This window comes from Patiria miniata, unplaced genomic scaffold (assembly GCF_015706575.1).
Source record: "Patiria miniata isolate m_02_andy unplaced genomic scaffold, ASM1570657v1 HiC_scaffold_23, whole genome shotgun sequence".
NCBI classification, from domain to species: Eukaryota; Metazoa; Echinodermata; class Asteroidea; order Valvatida; family Asterinidae; genus Patiria; species Patiria miniata.
The window spans coordinates 4,890,992-4,903,739 of NW_024037062.1; the positions used below are offsets into that span (position 1 = coordinate 4,890,992).

A 12,748-nucleotide genomic window follows, 5' to 3' on the forward strand; every position below is an offset into this window, starting at 1 on the left:
GTACGGGCATCGATATGTGCACGCAATTATGCCTTGCCAAGTTGATTAGGGATTTTGTTATCGGCGATTTTTTTTTTATCGGCGAATCGATAAGCCCGCAACGCCTTGGTCAAGGCTAATCACATATAGGCCTATATTGACAAAATGTAATGTTTGCAAAATATATTGCGAATCATGAATTAAAAGGAAAAAAAGGAGGCGAGGCGGGTGGGAAAAAAGAAGTGGACTGGGACGAGAAAGTGGTTTATTTTTTAAAGTTTTTTTTAACTTGGCCTTATTTGTAAAACTAAAGCAATAGGCCTATATTGTATAGTGTGATGTGTCCAAAATAGGGGAAATTGAAATTGTATGTATGCTGTAGACCTACAGCCTAAAATTTTACTTCTATACTTCAATATTGAAATTTCTTACATTGAAACAAAATTTACAAATTAGATTAAACTTCTTTATTTGATCCTAATCATAACAATATTAATTCAGATTTTCCCTCTTTTCTTTATGCAGCTGTAATGATTACATCACTAATAATGTCATCGTGTTTGGCGGCATCTTCCTGTCCTGATGGTTATCGAAAAGATGAAACTGGACATTGTCAAGGTAGTTCACACTGTAATTATATAATTAACAATCTCAATCAAGAAGGCCTATGAATGCATATTACAAGACGAACCACTTTAAGGTGGAGCGCTGTGGTCCAATGGTTACGGTGTTCGACTCGTGTCGTGGTACGTGCGGGTTCGAACCCTGATGGGAACATGCATACGGTGCTTGTGTTCTTGGGCAAGACACTTTACTACAATTGCCTCTCTCCACCCAGGAGTATAAATGGGTACCTGTGAAGGTAGAGACCAGAATATGCCCCGAGTGATGATATCGAGCTGCTGCAAAAACTGGTCTCATGGCCTGATGAACAGGGGTAATAATTGTGAAGCGCTTTGAGACCTTTGGTAAAAAGCGCTATATAAGCACCACATTGTTATTATTATACTTATATAATTATTTTTATTATTAAGTTGATTGAGGGTGCCCTTTTAGATGTGACACACGTTTTAAATTTGCTCCGTCATCCGAGTCGGTTTATCATCGAAATTTCTATCTTGTTCAAATGTTTGATCTGCACTTTAGTGAGTTTCCAACTGACTGCTGAATCCACTGATATTTTTATTTCATTATTATATGCCGACGAGAAAGGATAAAAAAATCTGTCACGGATACAGCATGGTTCCCGCCATGGCCTTGCCCGCGGGTGCGCTAGATACAAACAAGCCAAGGCACCAGCGATACTGGTCCTCTGTGTGATGATGGCTGCCATGTTGAATGACTTGAAATCCGATCTCAATATCAAATTGGATCGGGTTATTCTCAATCAACAAAAAGCTACTGACAGATTGTTCATATAGTGCATCTGCATCTGCATCAATACTGCTCAACACTCCTTGTTGCATTGCAGTTGGAGTAAACCGAGCAGGGTTGTGAGTGCGCATGCATGTTTCTAGTTTCTTAAGTGCTTTTACAGTTGTTGCTTGAAGGGTAGTTTGTCAGTGATCGATGTAATATTCACAGGTAATTGATTCCACTCGGTTTAATACAGTCCTTGGAAAAAAAGGAGTATTTATAACAGTCCTTTCTTGCTTGTAGTCTGAGGAAGGTGTTAGCGTTTGAGAATCTAGATTAGCGTGTGGTCGGGCGTAAGATGGTTCTTGCCGGGATGGCCAGGTGACCGTGTAATCCATTGTTGAAGACGTTGAGGCGGTGCTCCTTTCTTCTCAATGAGAGAGTATCCCATTTCAGTGCTGAGATCATAGCAGATGGGCTGCTCTTGTAGTCGTAGTCTCTGAACACAAATCTTGCTCCTCTACGTTGGACAGCTTCAATCTGCGTTATCTGATCTTGTGTATATGGATCCCAAGCAGCCGAGCTGTACTCTAAGTGAGGTCTAACAAATGTGGTATAAGCCTTGGTCTTGGTTCTTTTTGAACAGATGGAGATGTTGCGACGTAGAAAACCTAGGCTGCGGTTTGCAGTGGAAGTGATCTTGTTGATGTGTTGATTCCATCTGAGGTTGCTTGTGATGTCAACGCCCAAGTATGTATGACTGTTGGTTTCCTGGAGGGTATGTTCTTGGAGTGAGTAACTTTCATGACGAAGCACTTCTCTGCGTTGAACTCCATTTGCCAGGTCTTTTCCCATTCTTTGAAGGTATCAAAGAATACAGTGAAAAGCAGACGGAGATGGAAACGGCTTTGACTTTTACCAATGATGGTCGATCAGCTTCAGCAGGAAGTAGCAGAACAACAGGTACTGTAAACAAAATGGATCCTCTACTTGACCAAACATCCAAACGACTGGATGATCTAGAAAATAACATTCTACAGCAAGAAAGATATTCCAAAAATTTTAACCTGAGATTCCGTGGCATTCCTGAGAAGGAGAATTTGAGTGAATCACCAGCACTCAGCAGATACCCTAGAGAAGATTGGGCAAATTCTCTGGGACTATTTTTAACTACCTGATGTGAAGATTGAGAATGCCCACTGAATTGGGTAGCGCACGTACTGCGCAGTTCAGCAAAGCCTTGCCATATTCTGGTCAAGTTTCTGTGCCGCTCTGAGAAGCAAGTTATATTGTCTGGTGCCGGTGCCAGGAAGGCGCTTCAGATGATGGATCTGTGAACTGGCTGAAAAGTGCTGAAGAAATGATGGTCACCGCTGCTCCAATGTGGACTAAAAGTTGCTGTCTTTGCCGCACATTTTTGGCAAAAATGCAGACATGCCTTGAAATGGCTGTCTACCCATTTGGATAGTGTTCTGTCGATTGAGATGGACCAATGCAAGGGTAGACGGTGAAGTGTAGTTGAACAGCGCCCTCTGTTGTTGTATGTCTTAGTTCTTGCAACTGTATCACATGCGATGCTGAATAAAATTGTTACTCTCAAACCTTTGTCCATATTCCCACTCCCAAACATCACATTTTGGCGACGAGGACCTAACACAAAACTGATCCAGCAATCCATTGCACCAACTGGCATCAACGTGGTGAGTCTTACACTCGTTGAAAAAAACATTTCTTTTGGTGAAATAATCGGAAAGCAGAACTGTAAATCCATACTGTAACTGCATGGTTAACGTGAACTCTGCTACACCAATGCTGTACAGAACATTGTCTCGACAGTTTTACAGTGCTCATTGAATATCGCTATCGTAAAGCATGGCACTGCTACCTGTTTTTCCAAGATTTGACATTCATCAAGATGCTAATGCTGGTCCTCGCTGGAAGAAATGGCTTCAGAGATTTTAACGGCTAATGGTGGCCATGGACATAAAAGATGACAATCGAAAACGTGCACTGCTGTTACACTATGCGGGCACAGATGTTAATGAAGTGTTTGAAACACTCAAGGATGTCGAAGATGATTACAAGTCAGCAACTGAACACCTGACAAAATACTTCAATCCTCGACACAACATAGCCTACGAGGTATATCAGTTCAGGCAGGCCAAACAGGGCAAAACTGAAACTCTAGATACGTACCATACTCGACAGCGTCAACTTGCACAGACGTGTGAATTCCAGGATGTCGACAAAGAAATATGTGCACAAATCATTCTCAGTTGTGTCACTCACAACGCCTCCGAAGACGTGCACTGCGTGAACCTATGATGCTGGAAAACTTACTTTCCAGTGGTCGTGCCCTTGAGACAAGCGAATGAGAAGCTGACGCTGTAGAAGCAGGGAGAGCTGAAATGACAAATGCCATCGCAATGTCTGATGATGGCAGAAGCAGACGTGACAAGGCATACACAAGCAGGTCCTTCAAGCACCGCCCTCCCCGACAGCGAAACGCATCACAAAGCCGAGGCCGATCCAAGTCCAGGCACCGCCAACCACCACGCCAAAACTTACCACCACGCCCCAGCCATACCTGTTACTTTTGTGGAGGAATCTACCCCCATACAGGAACCTGTCCAGCCAAAGGAAAAAAGTGCCGAAACTGTGGAAAAATTTGACACTTTGATTCTGTATGCTGGTCAGCATCAGCGAAAGTCAATGCCATAGAACAAGATGACTCTGACAATGTCTACATCTTCGCCAACCAACGTGGCAGCGCTTATGTCATTCATGTTGCCAGTCTACCTACCTGCGAAATGACCATCGGCAACACTACCCTGACTGCCATGATAGATTCAGGAGCATCCGTCAATGTGTTAGACTCCAAATCCCTTGATCTCCTTCGAAGTAGTGGGCAGACACTCAAACACAAAAAGCTACTTCCAGAGTATTTGCCTACGGTACAAAAACACCCCTACCAGTGCTAGGTGTTATCGAAGCTGAAATCAGAGTCGGTCCCAACTCTTGCTCTACCGAGTTCCATATTGTCAACACACACAGTTGCAACCTGCTATCATTCGCAAAGTTCTGCGAAACAACTCGAGCTGATCTCCCTCAATGCAGACCATGTAACGTGCAACCTCTAACCAGATCAGCCACATACAGCAACCACCAACCGCCACTGCCATGACACATGATCAGATAATGCAGACCCAAAGAAAATTGAGGCCCTCGTCAATGCAACACCCCCCAAGAATGCCAAAGAAGTCGAGTCTTTCCTCGGGCTAGCATCATATGTCTCACGATTCATTCCCAACTACGCAACGATCACTAACCCCCTTCGCACCCTTACCCATCAAGATTCCAAGTGGAAGTGGGAAGAGGAAATCTCATCATTCAACGAACTGAAAAGTATCCTGACAAACAAGAATGTCATGGTGTACTTTGACCCTCGCAAACCGACAGACATCATCGTGGATGCAAGTCCAGTTGGACTAGGCGCAATGCTCTCACAAGACGGGAAGATCATCTCGTATGCCAGTCGTACACTGTCAGATGTAGAATCCAGATATTCCCAAACAGAGCGTGAGATGCTAGGAGTGGTCTGGGCCGTCGAGCGTTTTCATCTCTACGTCTTTGGTGCCCATTTCCGCATAATCACAGACCACAAGCCTCTCCTTGGAATCTTCAAGAGCAGCATGCCAACCTCTGCAAGAATTGATCACCAGCGAATGCGTACAATGTTCTAGGACTGTGACATTGTGTACAAGCCGGGAAAAGATGATGAAAACCCAGCCGACTTCATCAGTAGACACCCCGGAATCCAAATCTCCTAACAAGTCAGTAGCAGAAGACTACATAAACTACATCTGTAGCAATGCAGTTCCAAAAGCTCTAACTCTAGAGGACGTCCGTGCAGAAAAAGCAAAAGAGGGCATCATGCAGAAACTGATGACAACCATCCAATCTGGAAAGTCACACGATTGGGATGATGTAGACATGCGTCCATACAAACCAGTTTGAAGCGAGCTTACAATCTGCAATGGTGTAATCCTGAGAGGAAACCGCTTAACGATTCCCACATCCCTGCAGCCCACCATTATCGAGAGCCTCATCAGAGAGAAGGTTTGGTTTCCAGGAATTGACAGAATGGTTGAGGACAAAGTGAAGCAATGCCTACCATGCCAAGCAGCTACAACAAATAGTGCAGAACGTCCTGAGCCACTGAAGATGACACTGTTACCTTCCGCTCCATAGAAAGAAGTTGCTGTCGATTTCACTGGCCCATACGCATCCGGTGAGTACCTACTTGTTGTCGTTGAGGAGTATAGCAGATTCCCAGAAGTTAAGATAGTGAGCTCTACTTCAGCCAGAGCAACCATTCCTAAGTTGGATGCAATCTTTGCTCGGCAAGGAATTCCTGACATTGTCAAGACCAGAGTTGTAACGAGTCACTGATTTTTGTGACTCAAGTCGAGTTGAGTCAGCTTAAAGAAGTGACTCGAGTCGAGTCGAGTCATTTTAAAAAGTGACTCGAGTCAAGTCGAGTCATTAGGTCAAAAGGTCGAGTCGAGTCGAGTCGAGTCAAATATTTAACTCGAGTCAATTCGAGTCACGAATATTTGAACACTTTATACCTAAATTTATAAAAGGAGGCCATAAGTTTAGCCAGCGTTCGAATCCAAGAGCTTTATAAGAAATCGCCCAAGGCTAATGATGAAACAGCGAATTAGAAAATGTGTTTAAAAATCTGGTTCCTGGATAGTATTTTGTGCGTTCTAGAACCATGAGGTGGGAGTCTGTGACACGTTGTATATTTGTACATGACTGCTTTTCGCAAAGCGAAGTGAGCATAAATTTTGCACCGTAAGTCATTGCAAATACTTTTCGCAAAGTTGTGCTTTTATTTTTGGGACTCGAGTCTTATTAGCCTTCGCTCGAGTCGAGTCGAGTCTTCTGATGAGGGACTTGAGTCGAGTTGAGTCATTTGCTGGCAGTGACTCGAGTCGAGTCGAGTCATTTACCCTTAGGGCCTCGAGTTGTGTCGAGTCACCAAAAATTGTGACTCGAGTCGGACTCGATTTGCGTCATTGACTCGAGTCATTACAACTCTGGTCAAGACAGACAACGGTCCTCCATTTCATGGACATGAGTTTGCAAAATTCGCATCATATATCTTGGTTTTACCCATCGACGAGTAACCCCACTATGGCCAAGAGCCAACGGAGAAGTAGAGCGACTAAACAGAACACTAGGAAAAGTCATACGCATCGCAGAGACTGAAGGTGTAAGCTGGAAACAACAGTTACATAAATTCCTTCGCCAGTACAGTGCTACTTCTCATTCCTCAACAAACCTATCCCCCAGCGAAGCACTCAACTCCAGAAGGCTGAAATGTGAGCTACCAGAGATCCAGTCTTCCTTGCGCGCATACAGTCGAGGTGACTCCTTGCGAGAACGAGATGCCCAGCAGAAATCGAAAATGAAGACACTCGCTGACACTCGCCTCTTTGCCAAACCGTCAAACATCCAGACAGGAGGCGTAGTCCTTGTAAGTCAACCCAAAAAATCCAAACACACCTCACCATTCAACCCCAAACCCTTCCAAGTCACGATGAGAAGAGGAAACATGGTGGAAGCCACAAGAGGAGACAAAGTAACCAGATGACACGTCTCTTACTTCAAAAAGGTCCAAGCCCCACCCCCTGACCCCCACACCCCAGAAGATGACCACAGTGATAACCACATAGACGACATATCCTTAGTCACTGCTCCACAGCCATCCCAAGATCCTCAATCTCTCGTCAAACCTCCAGCAGTTCTTGAGGATAGTCCTAAACTGAAGTTCAGTCTTCGTCAATCCACACAAGTTCGCAAGCCTCCAGTGCGATTCAAGGACTATGTTCAGTGAACTCTGTGCAGACTGCAATTTATTTGCTTAAATGCATCAAACCTAACAAACCAACTACAATAATATGGCAAATCCAACTCAGTCAATTAGAGACACATCCCTTTCAAAGTTCAGAGTTTCAAAATTTTAAAGTTGATAGTTTCCAAGAAAGAAAAGGAATTAAATTTAAGTTGTGTTAAAAAAGAGAGAGAGGGAGAAAAAGAACCAACTCAAAAATATTAAGTTTGTTTGTGTAAAAAAACACAAAAAATACACAACACCACTGAAGAGAAAGTTTTAAGTCAAATTTTACAAGATTGTTAAAAAAAGAAAGAGAGAGAGAAAAGATTTTTTTTACTTGGATCCTTTCAAGCACTCAAATTAAAGGAGTCGACTTAATCTAATTTTGAATGTTTTATTTCATTTTATTAGTTATCTCACACAACCTTCAGTGCTCAACATAGAAACAATCTTACATGTTTTAACAGACTCAGATAACTAAAGCAGAAACCCTACTTTGCAATTTTTCATTGAAATCATTCACTGGCACACCTTTTCAAGTTTAAGTGTTTGTAACCACTTATTTAAGAAAGAGGGTGAATGTAGTGTAGTTGAACAGAGCCCTCTGTTGTATGTCTTAGTTCAAGCAATTGTATCACATGCGATGCTGAATAAAATTGTTACTCTCAAATCTGTGTCCATATTCCCACTCCAAACATCACAGACAGTACGACAAGCTCTTTACTAGTAGCCGCTATGTTGGGACACTTGTTTGCAAAGTAGCCTGGCTTGCCATGATTGAAACAAGTAATTAAAGCCATCTGTTTTGTGCTTCTTGGCTTCAGCAGGCTTGGCAGATTTCTTTTTGTTGGCGGGCTTATCCTTGATCAGGTTGACGATTCTATTTAACTGTCGGTCAAGATTGTCCTGGAACTTTTTAAACTGCTTTTGGGTGACAAACCCCAAGTTCGCCTTGGATTTTGTCTGTACGGTGTTCACATTATACATGATTTTCCCAAGCTCATGGAATCACGGAGGCTCAAAAAGTTGTCAACTGCCATTGTAGCCTCCTCAAGGGCCTTGATCTTCATGCCTTTCAGGAAGGGCGAATGTGCTCCCTGGTAACCGGATCTGCTGTGGGGTACGTAGCCACGAAAGATGAGGTGGCGAATGTTGGCTACAAACTCTGCCAGTGTGGTGGAGTTTCTTCTTTGGCTGATGTCTCCTCGCTTCTAGCTGAGCGATGTAGTAATTTGGCAATTTTGGGTCGCCAAATCATTTGCCAAGCTCTTTCAGCAAAGTGTCGGATGACTTGATCGACAAGATCCAGTTGATGGAACACATACTCGGTCACCTTTCCCTGTAGGCTGCCGACAAGTCAGAAGCGCTTCTCTTCCTCGGACCAGCCGCAAGCCTCGGCGAGACCCATCGGAGGTCAGATGAAGCCTCTTTGTGCCATCAAATTCTGCTTGGCGTACGGTATATGAACTGCATACTGTATTGTGTGTATGGGTGCGTGATAAGCTTCGCATTGTGTGAAGGCACACAAGATCACTGCAAACATTACGCTGTGCATGGATAGAACTGGATCGTTTGGAAAAAACAGTAAACTTCATGGGTGCGTTCGAGCATGCTACTCGTGTTAAAACAAGTATACTCCTGAGAACACAAATGGCAGGAGTACGACCCGCGGGTTAGAAAGAGTATGCTCTCCATCATATTGGGAGTATACTCTTGCACCGACAGTAATGTGCACGCAACATTTTCCTGCACCCGCAAGTACCAAGAGTAACATGCCCGAACGCAGAGCGCTGTTCGCGGGAACACAACAATATTTATAACCCCTTCCTAAAGTGCCCCAATTTTAATTTAGTTTGATATAAATATATATCTCAACAAACGTAACTACATTGTAATAATAACTAGAGGTTCGCGTTTGTTGAGTTACAAATGCAGAGTGGTCGGGCAGGCTACTTTTTCATTAAACACTACCAAGTTAAGTTATGAATATGTTTATGTGAGAACAAAGGATCACGCAATTAAATCCTTTCCAGTACAATCAATTATTTTGTTTAAAAAATGCATCTTTAAGGCCCCCCCAAAAAAGTCTCCGGTTTCTGGTATGCGCGCGCGTCGCCGTAGCCATGCGCGTCGGCAAAATGAAAAAGTTTTTTTTTCAATACAAGATGATGTCTCAAAACCGCCAAACTCACTGGTTTGACTGGAATCCTGATGCTGCACAATTTTAACGTGTTTTTAGATGGGGTTATGATCGAGAATAAGCTTTATGTGGCCTCTCTGGACTCCCATATATTTGCACTAAGTTTAGTCGGGCACCATTTGCAGTCATCAGCCGACATTTGAAGCCTAAAAAAAAAAAAAAAACAGGTAAAAAAAAAAAAAAAGCCGCGTTGCCGCACCACCTTTGGGGCAAGCTCCATACCAGAAATCGGAGACTTTTTTTTTTGGGCCTAACGGTGTGATAAATTTCAGTTAACATTTTATGTACACATACAAGTTATTTCTGGCTTGATGACGTCATTATTCAAAAACGGTAAGTGAATACTGATTTAGTTCGGAGTTAGTGGATAAATGTTCATTATGAAGTTAAAAATAACGTATGAAAATACGGAAAATACAAGTGTGTGTATTAATAACACCTAACTTCCGGTTTGATGACGTCGCAGTATTTGGAAGCCAAAGGTGAACATTGTAATGGATATCATTATCTGGGCCTGATAATGTCATGAATTTGAAACTTTGCCAAGTTAATTGTGGTTAATCAGAGAATATCAAGGGGTGATGTGGTAAAATTTGGACGAATGGTTTTAAAATTAAAGAAAGCAAACTATATTTTATATGCCGCTAGGAGGCGCCCTTTCGGATGATGACGTCATCACACTGTTTTTTGTGTCTGGCATTCCTCACTAAACACTTTCATAATGTATATGTGTAGTAAAATGCTTCCGCTTTTGAGTTATCTTAAGTTTTTATTGCACTTCTGGTAACACCGTAAATAAAGGTCAAGCGGTTTTGTGTCCGGGAAAAATAAATGTTTTTTCACGGCATAGTCTACAACCTCAGGCAAAAACGAACATGATACTCTATTTAGTTCGAAAGATATAGCGCAAACTATTTTGTCAACATTTACCCTTAAATCGCTTGTAATTTGATACCTGATGACGTCATGAAGACGTAACAAAATTTATAACATCTTTGTAACATGGTACAAGCTCACACGAGGTTTTATGATCAGACCGTCAATTTTGCTTTGTTTTGATTTCAGGCTAATGTCTTCATTTTGAATTCACCTCACTTTGACCTTCCGGTAGACCCGGAAGTAAAGGTCAAGGGATTTCACGTACACGACAAAAAATGTTGACCACTTATGGTCTATCTGATTACAAGGTTGGAACATAATTGATCATTTCGTTCAAGGGTTACAGGTGAAAGAAGATCGTCATTTTTTCAACAAAAATCGCTTGTAATTTGACACCCGATGACGTCAGAGTAATATGCACCACTAGGGATGAAGATCGATATATGTTGAAAGTTACAAGTTCATACCATAAACCGTTTAGGGGAAAATCTGCGGAGAAGTATTGTCCAGAAAAAAAGAAAGAAAGAAAGAACTACAGGTTCGCATTTGTTGTTACAAACGCAGAGTGGTCGGGTAGACAACTAGTTTATGAAACACTGTCCAGTTCAGTTATGAATATTTTTATGTAAGAACAAAGGATCATGAAATTAAATCCTTTCCAGGACAATCAATTATTTTGTTTAAACATACAAGTTACACATACAAGTTATTTCTGGCTTGATAACGTCATTAGTAAAAAAGGGATGTGACTACTGATTTAGTTCGGAGTGGATGTTCATTTTGAAATTAAATAACATATGAAAATTTGGAAAATATAAGTGTATGTATTCATAACGAACTTCCGGTTTGATGATGTCACAGTATTTGGAAGCAAAAGGTGAACATTGTAATGGTATTGTTATTTGGGCTAAGATACACGACATGGATCAAATGATCTAATGAATGATCAAATGAATGACCGGAAGTAACTTCCAGTCTGATGACGTCATGAATTTGAAACCTTGCCAAGTTATCTGTGGTTAATCAAAGAATTTCAAGGGGCGATTTGGTAAAATTTGAACCTATGGTTTTAAAATTAAAGAAAAGAAACACTATTTTATGTGCCGCTAGGGAGCGCTCTTACGGATGACGACGTCATCGTACTGTTTTTTGTGTCTGGCATTCCTCACTAAACACTTTCATAATATATTTGTCTGTAGTAAAATGCTTCCACTTTTGAGTTATATTCATTGTCTACATCACTCTACTTACCTGTAGAGCGAATACTACCTATGCATTGTTCCCTATGCCAGCAGGCAATTTGCTAAGAGTTTTACACACAATAGCGCCCTCAAGTGTCCTATCCACGACGCCCTGTGACATGCGCACTACGTTAGCGTCCTCTTTTTCTCTCAGCCGCAGGCGAGGTATATCGTGAAATTTCAATCGACCTGAATTTCTCTGTTTTATTTATGCCTCTTTGCTGTGAGAAAGCTATTTATAAGAAATAAAGAGAAAGTGTTTATTGTAGAGTTTTTATAGTGAGTTATTCTAAGTGAAGTGAAGTAAGAAATGAGTAAATCTAGGAAGTTGGGGAGGACTGGGTGTGTCGATAATGGAGGGACGTACATCCCACAAGACAAGCCCGAGTTCTCGGGGACTGCACCGGTGATGGTACGTAACCGCGGCAGCAGTCCCCTAGTCAGCCCCTTCAGCCACTGCCGGCTGTCAGAGCTGACGGACCCGTTGACCAAGCGGGGGGGCCGTACAACCCCACCGTCTTCGGTCAATATTCACGAGTCCGCCCAACTGAAGGTGAAAACGCCCCGGCAAGACAAGGAAATTGTCTGAAGCCGGGGCAGTACCCAAAAAGGGACGTGCGGCAAAAGGTTGCTCCACTACGGGGCGCACCGTGCCCATCCCTCTGAGGGCCATGCCTCTACCTTAGATTTTATCCGTTGTTCGGGCATCCCCGTGTCCCCGCAATCCTCGGAAACTACTCGGAGCCGATCTTCAAAAAAGAAAATAGCGAAAAAAGAACCGCCGTCCCCGCCGTTCTTCGACGAGTTCTAGCGGGTCATCCGGTCGATCACACCGTGGGAAACGCCACAAGGGTGGCAACCCAATTTTGCGCAATGATTTTTTGGAGGCTTTTCACTCCCTCGCGGCCTCATTTATGGGCTGACAGGGGGACTTGGGACTCGGCCCAGTTGACTCACACACTGGCCACTACAGTCACAGCTGGATGACTCCGGGCCAACGGGACATACCACACACGGTTAGCCGTGCGCCGGAGTCCCCTCCAGAATTACAGCCCCCACCCGCCAGTCATCACGGCCGTGGTGGGGTGACTACAGACCAGCCGACAATGCTGTGCACGGAGAGCCGTGCACCAGCGTCCCCGCCCGGTATTAGTTTACACCCATCGGCGTCACTAGAGTCCGAGCGGG

At 43.1% G+C, this 12,748-nt stretch overlaps 1 protein-coding gene across 1 annotated transcript in view; it reads left to right on the forward strand.

Moving 5' to 3' along the window:
- The first annotated feature begins 487 nt into the window (after positions 1-487).
- Positions 488-12,748, forward strand: part of LOC119731154 (low-density lipoprotein receptor-related protein 4-like) — a 50,016-nt gene continuing 37,755 nt past the window's right edge. Inside the window, exon 1 of the mRNA XM_038204201.1 lies at positions 488-597. Coding sequence (XP_038060129.1) covers positions 510-597 — 88 coding nt within the window. The 5' untranslated portion in view covers positions 488-509. The remainder of the gene's footprint in view (positions 598-12,748) is intronic.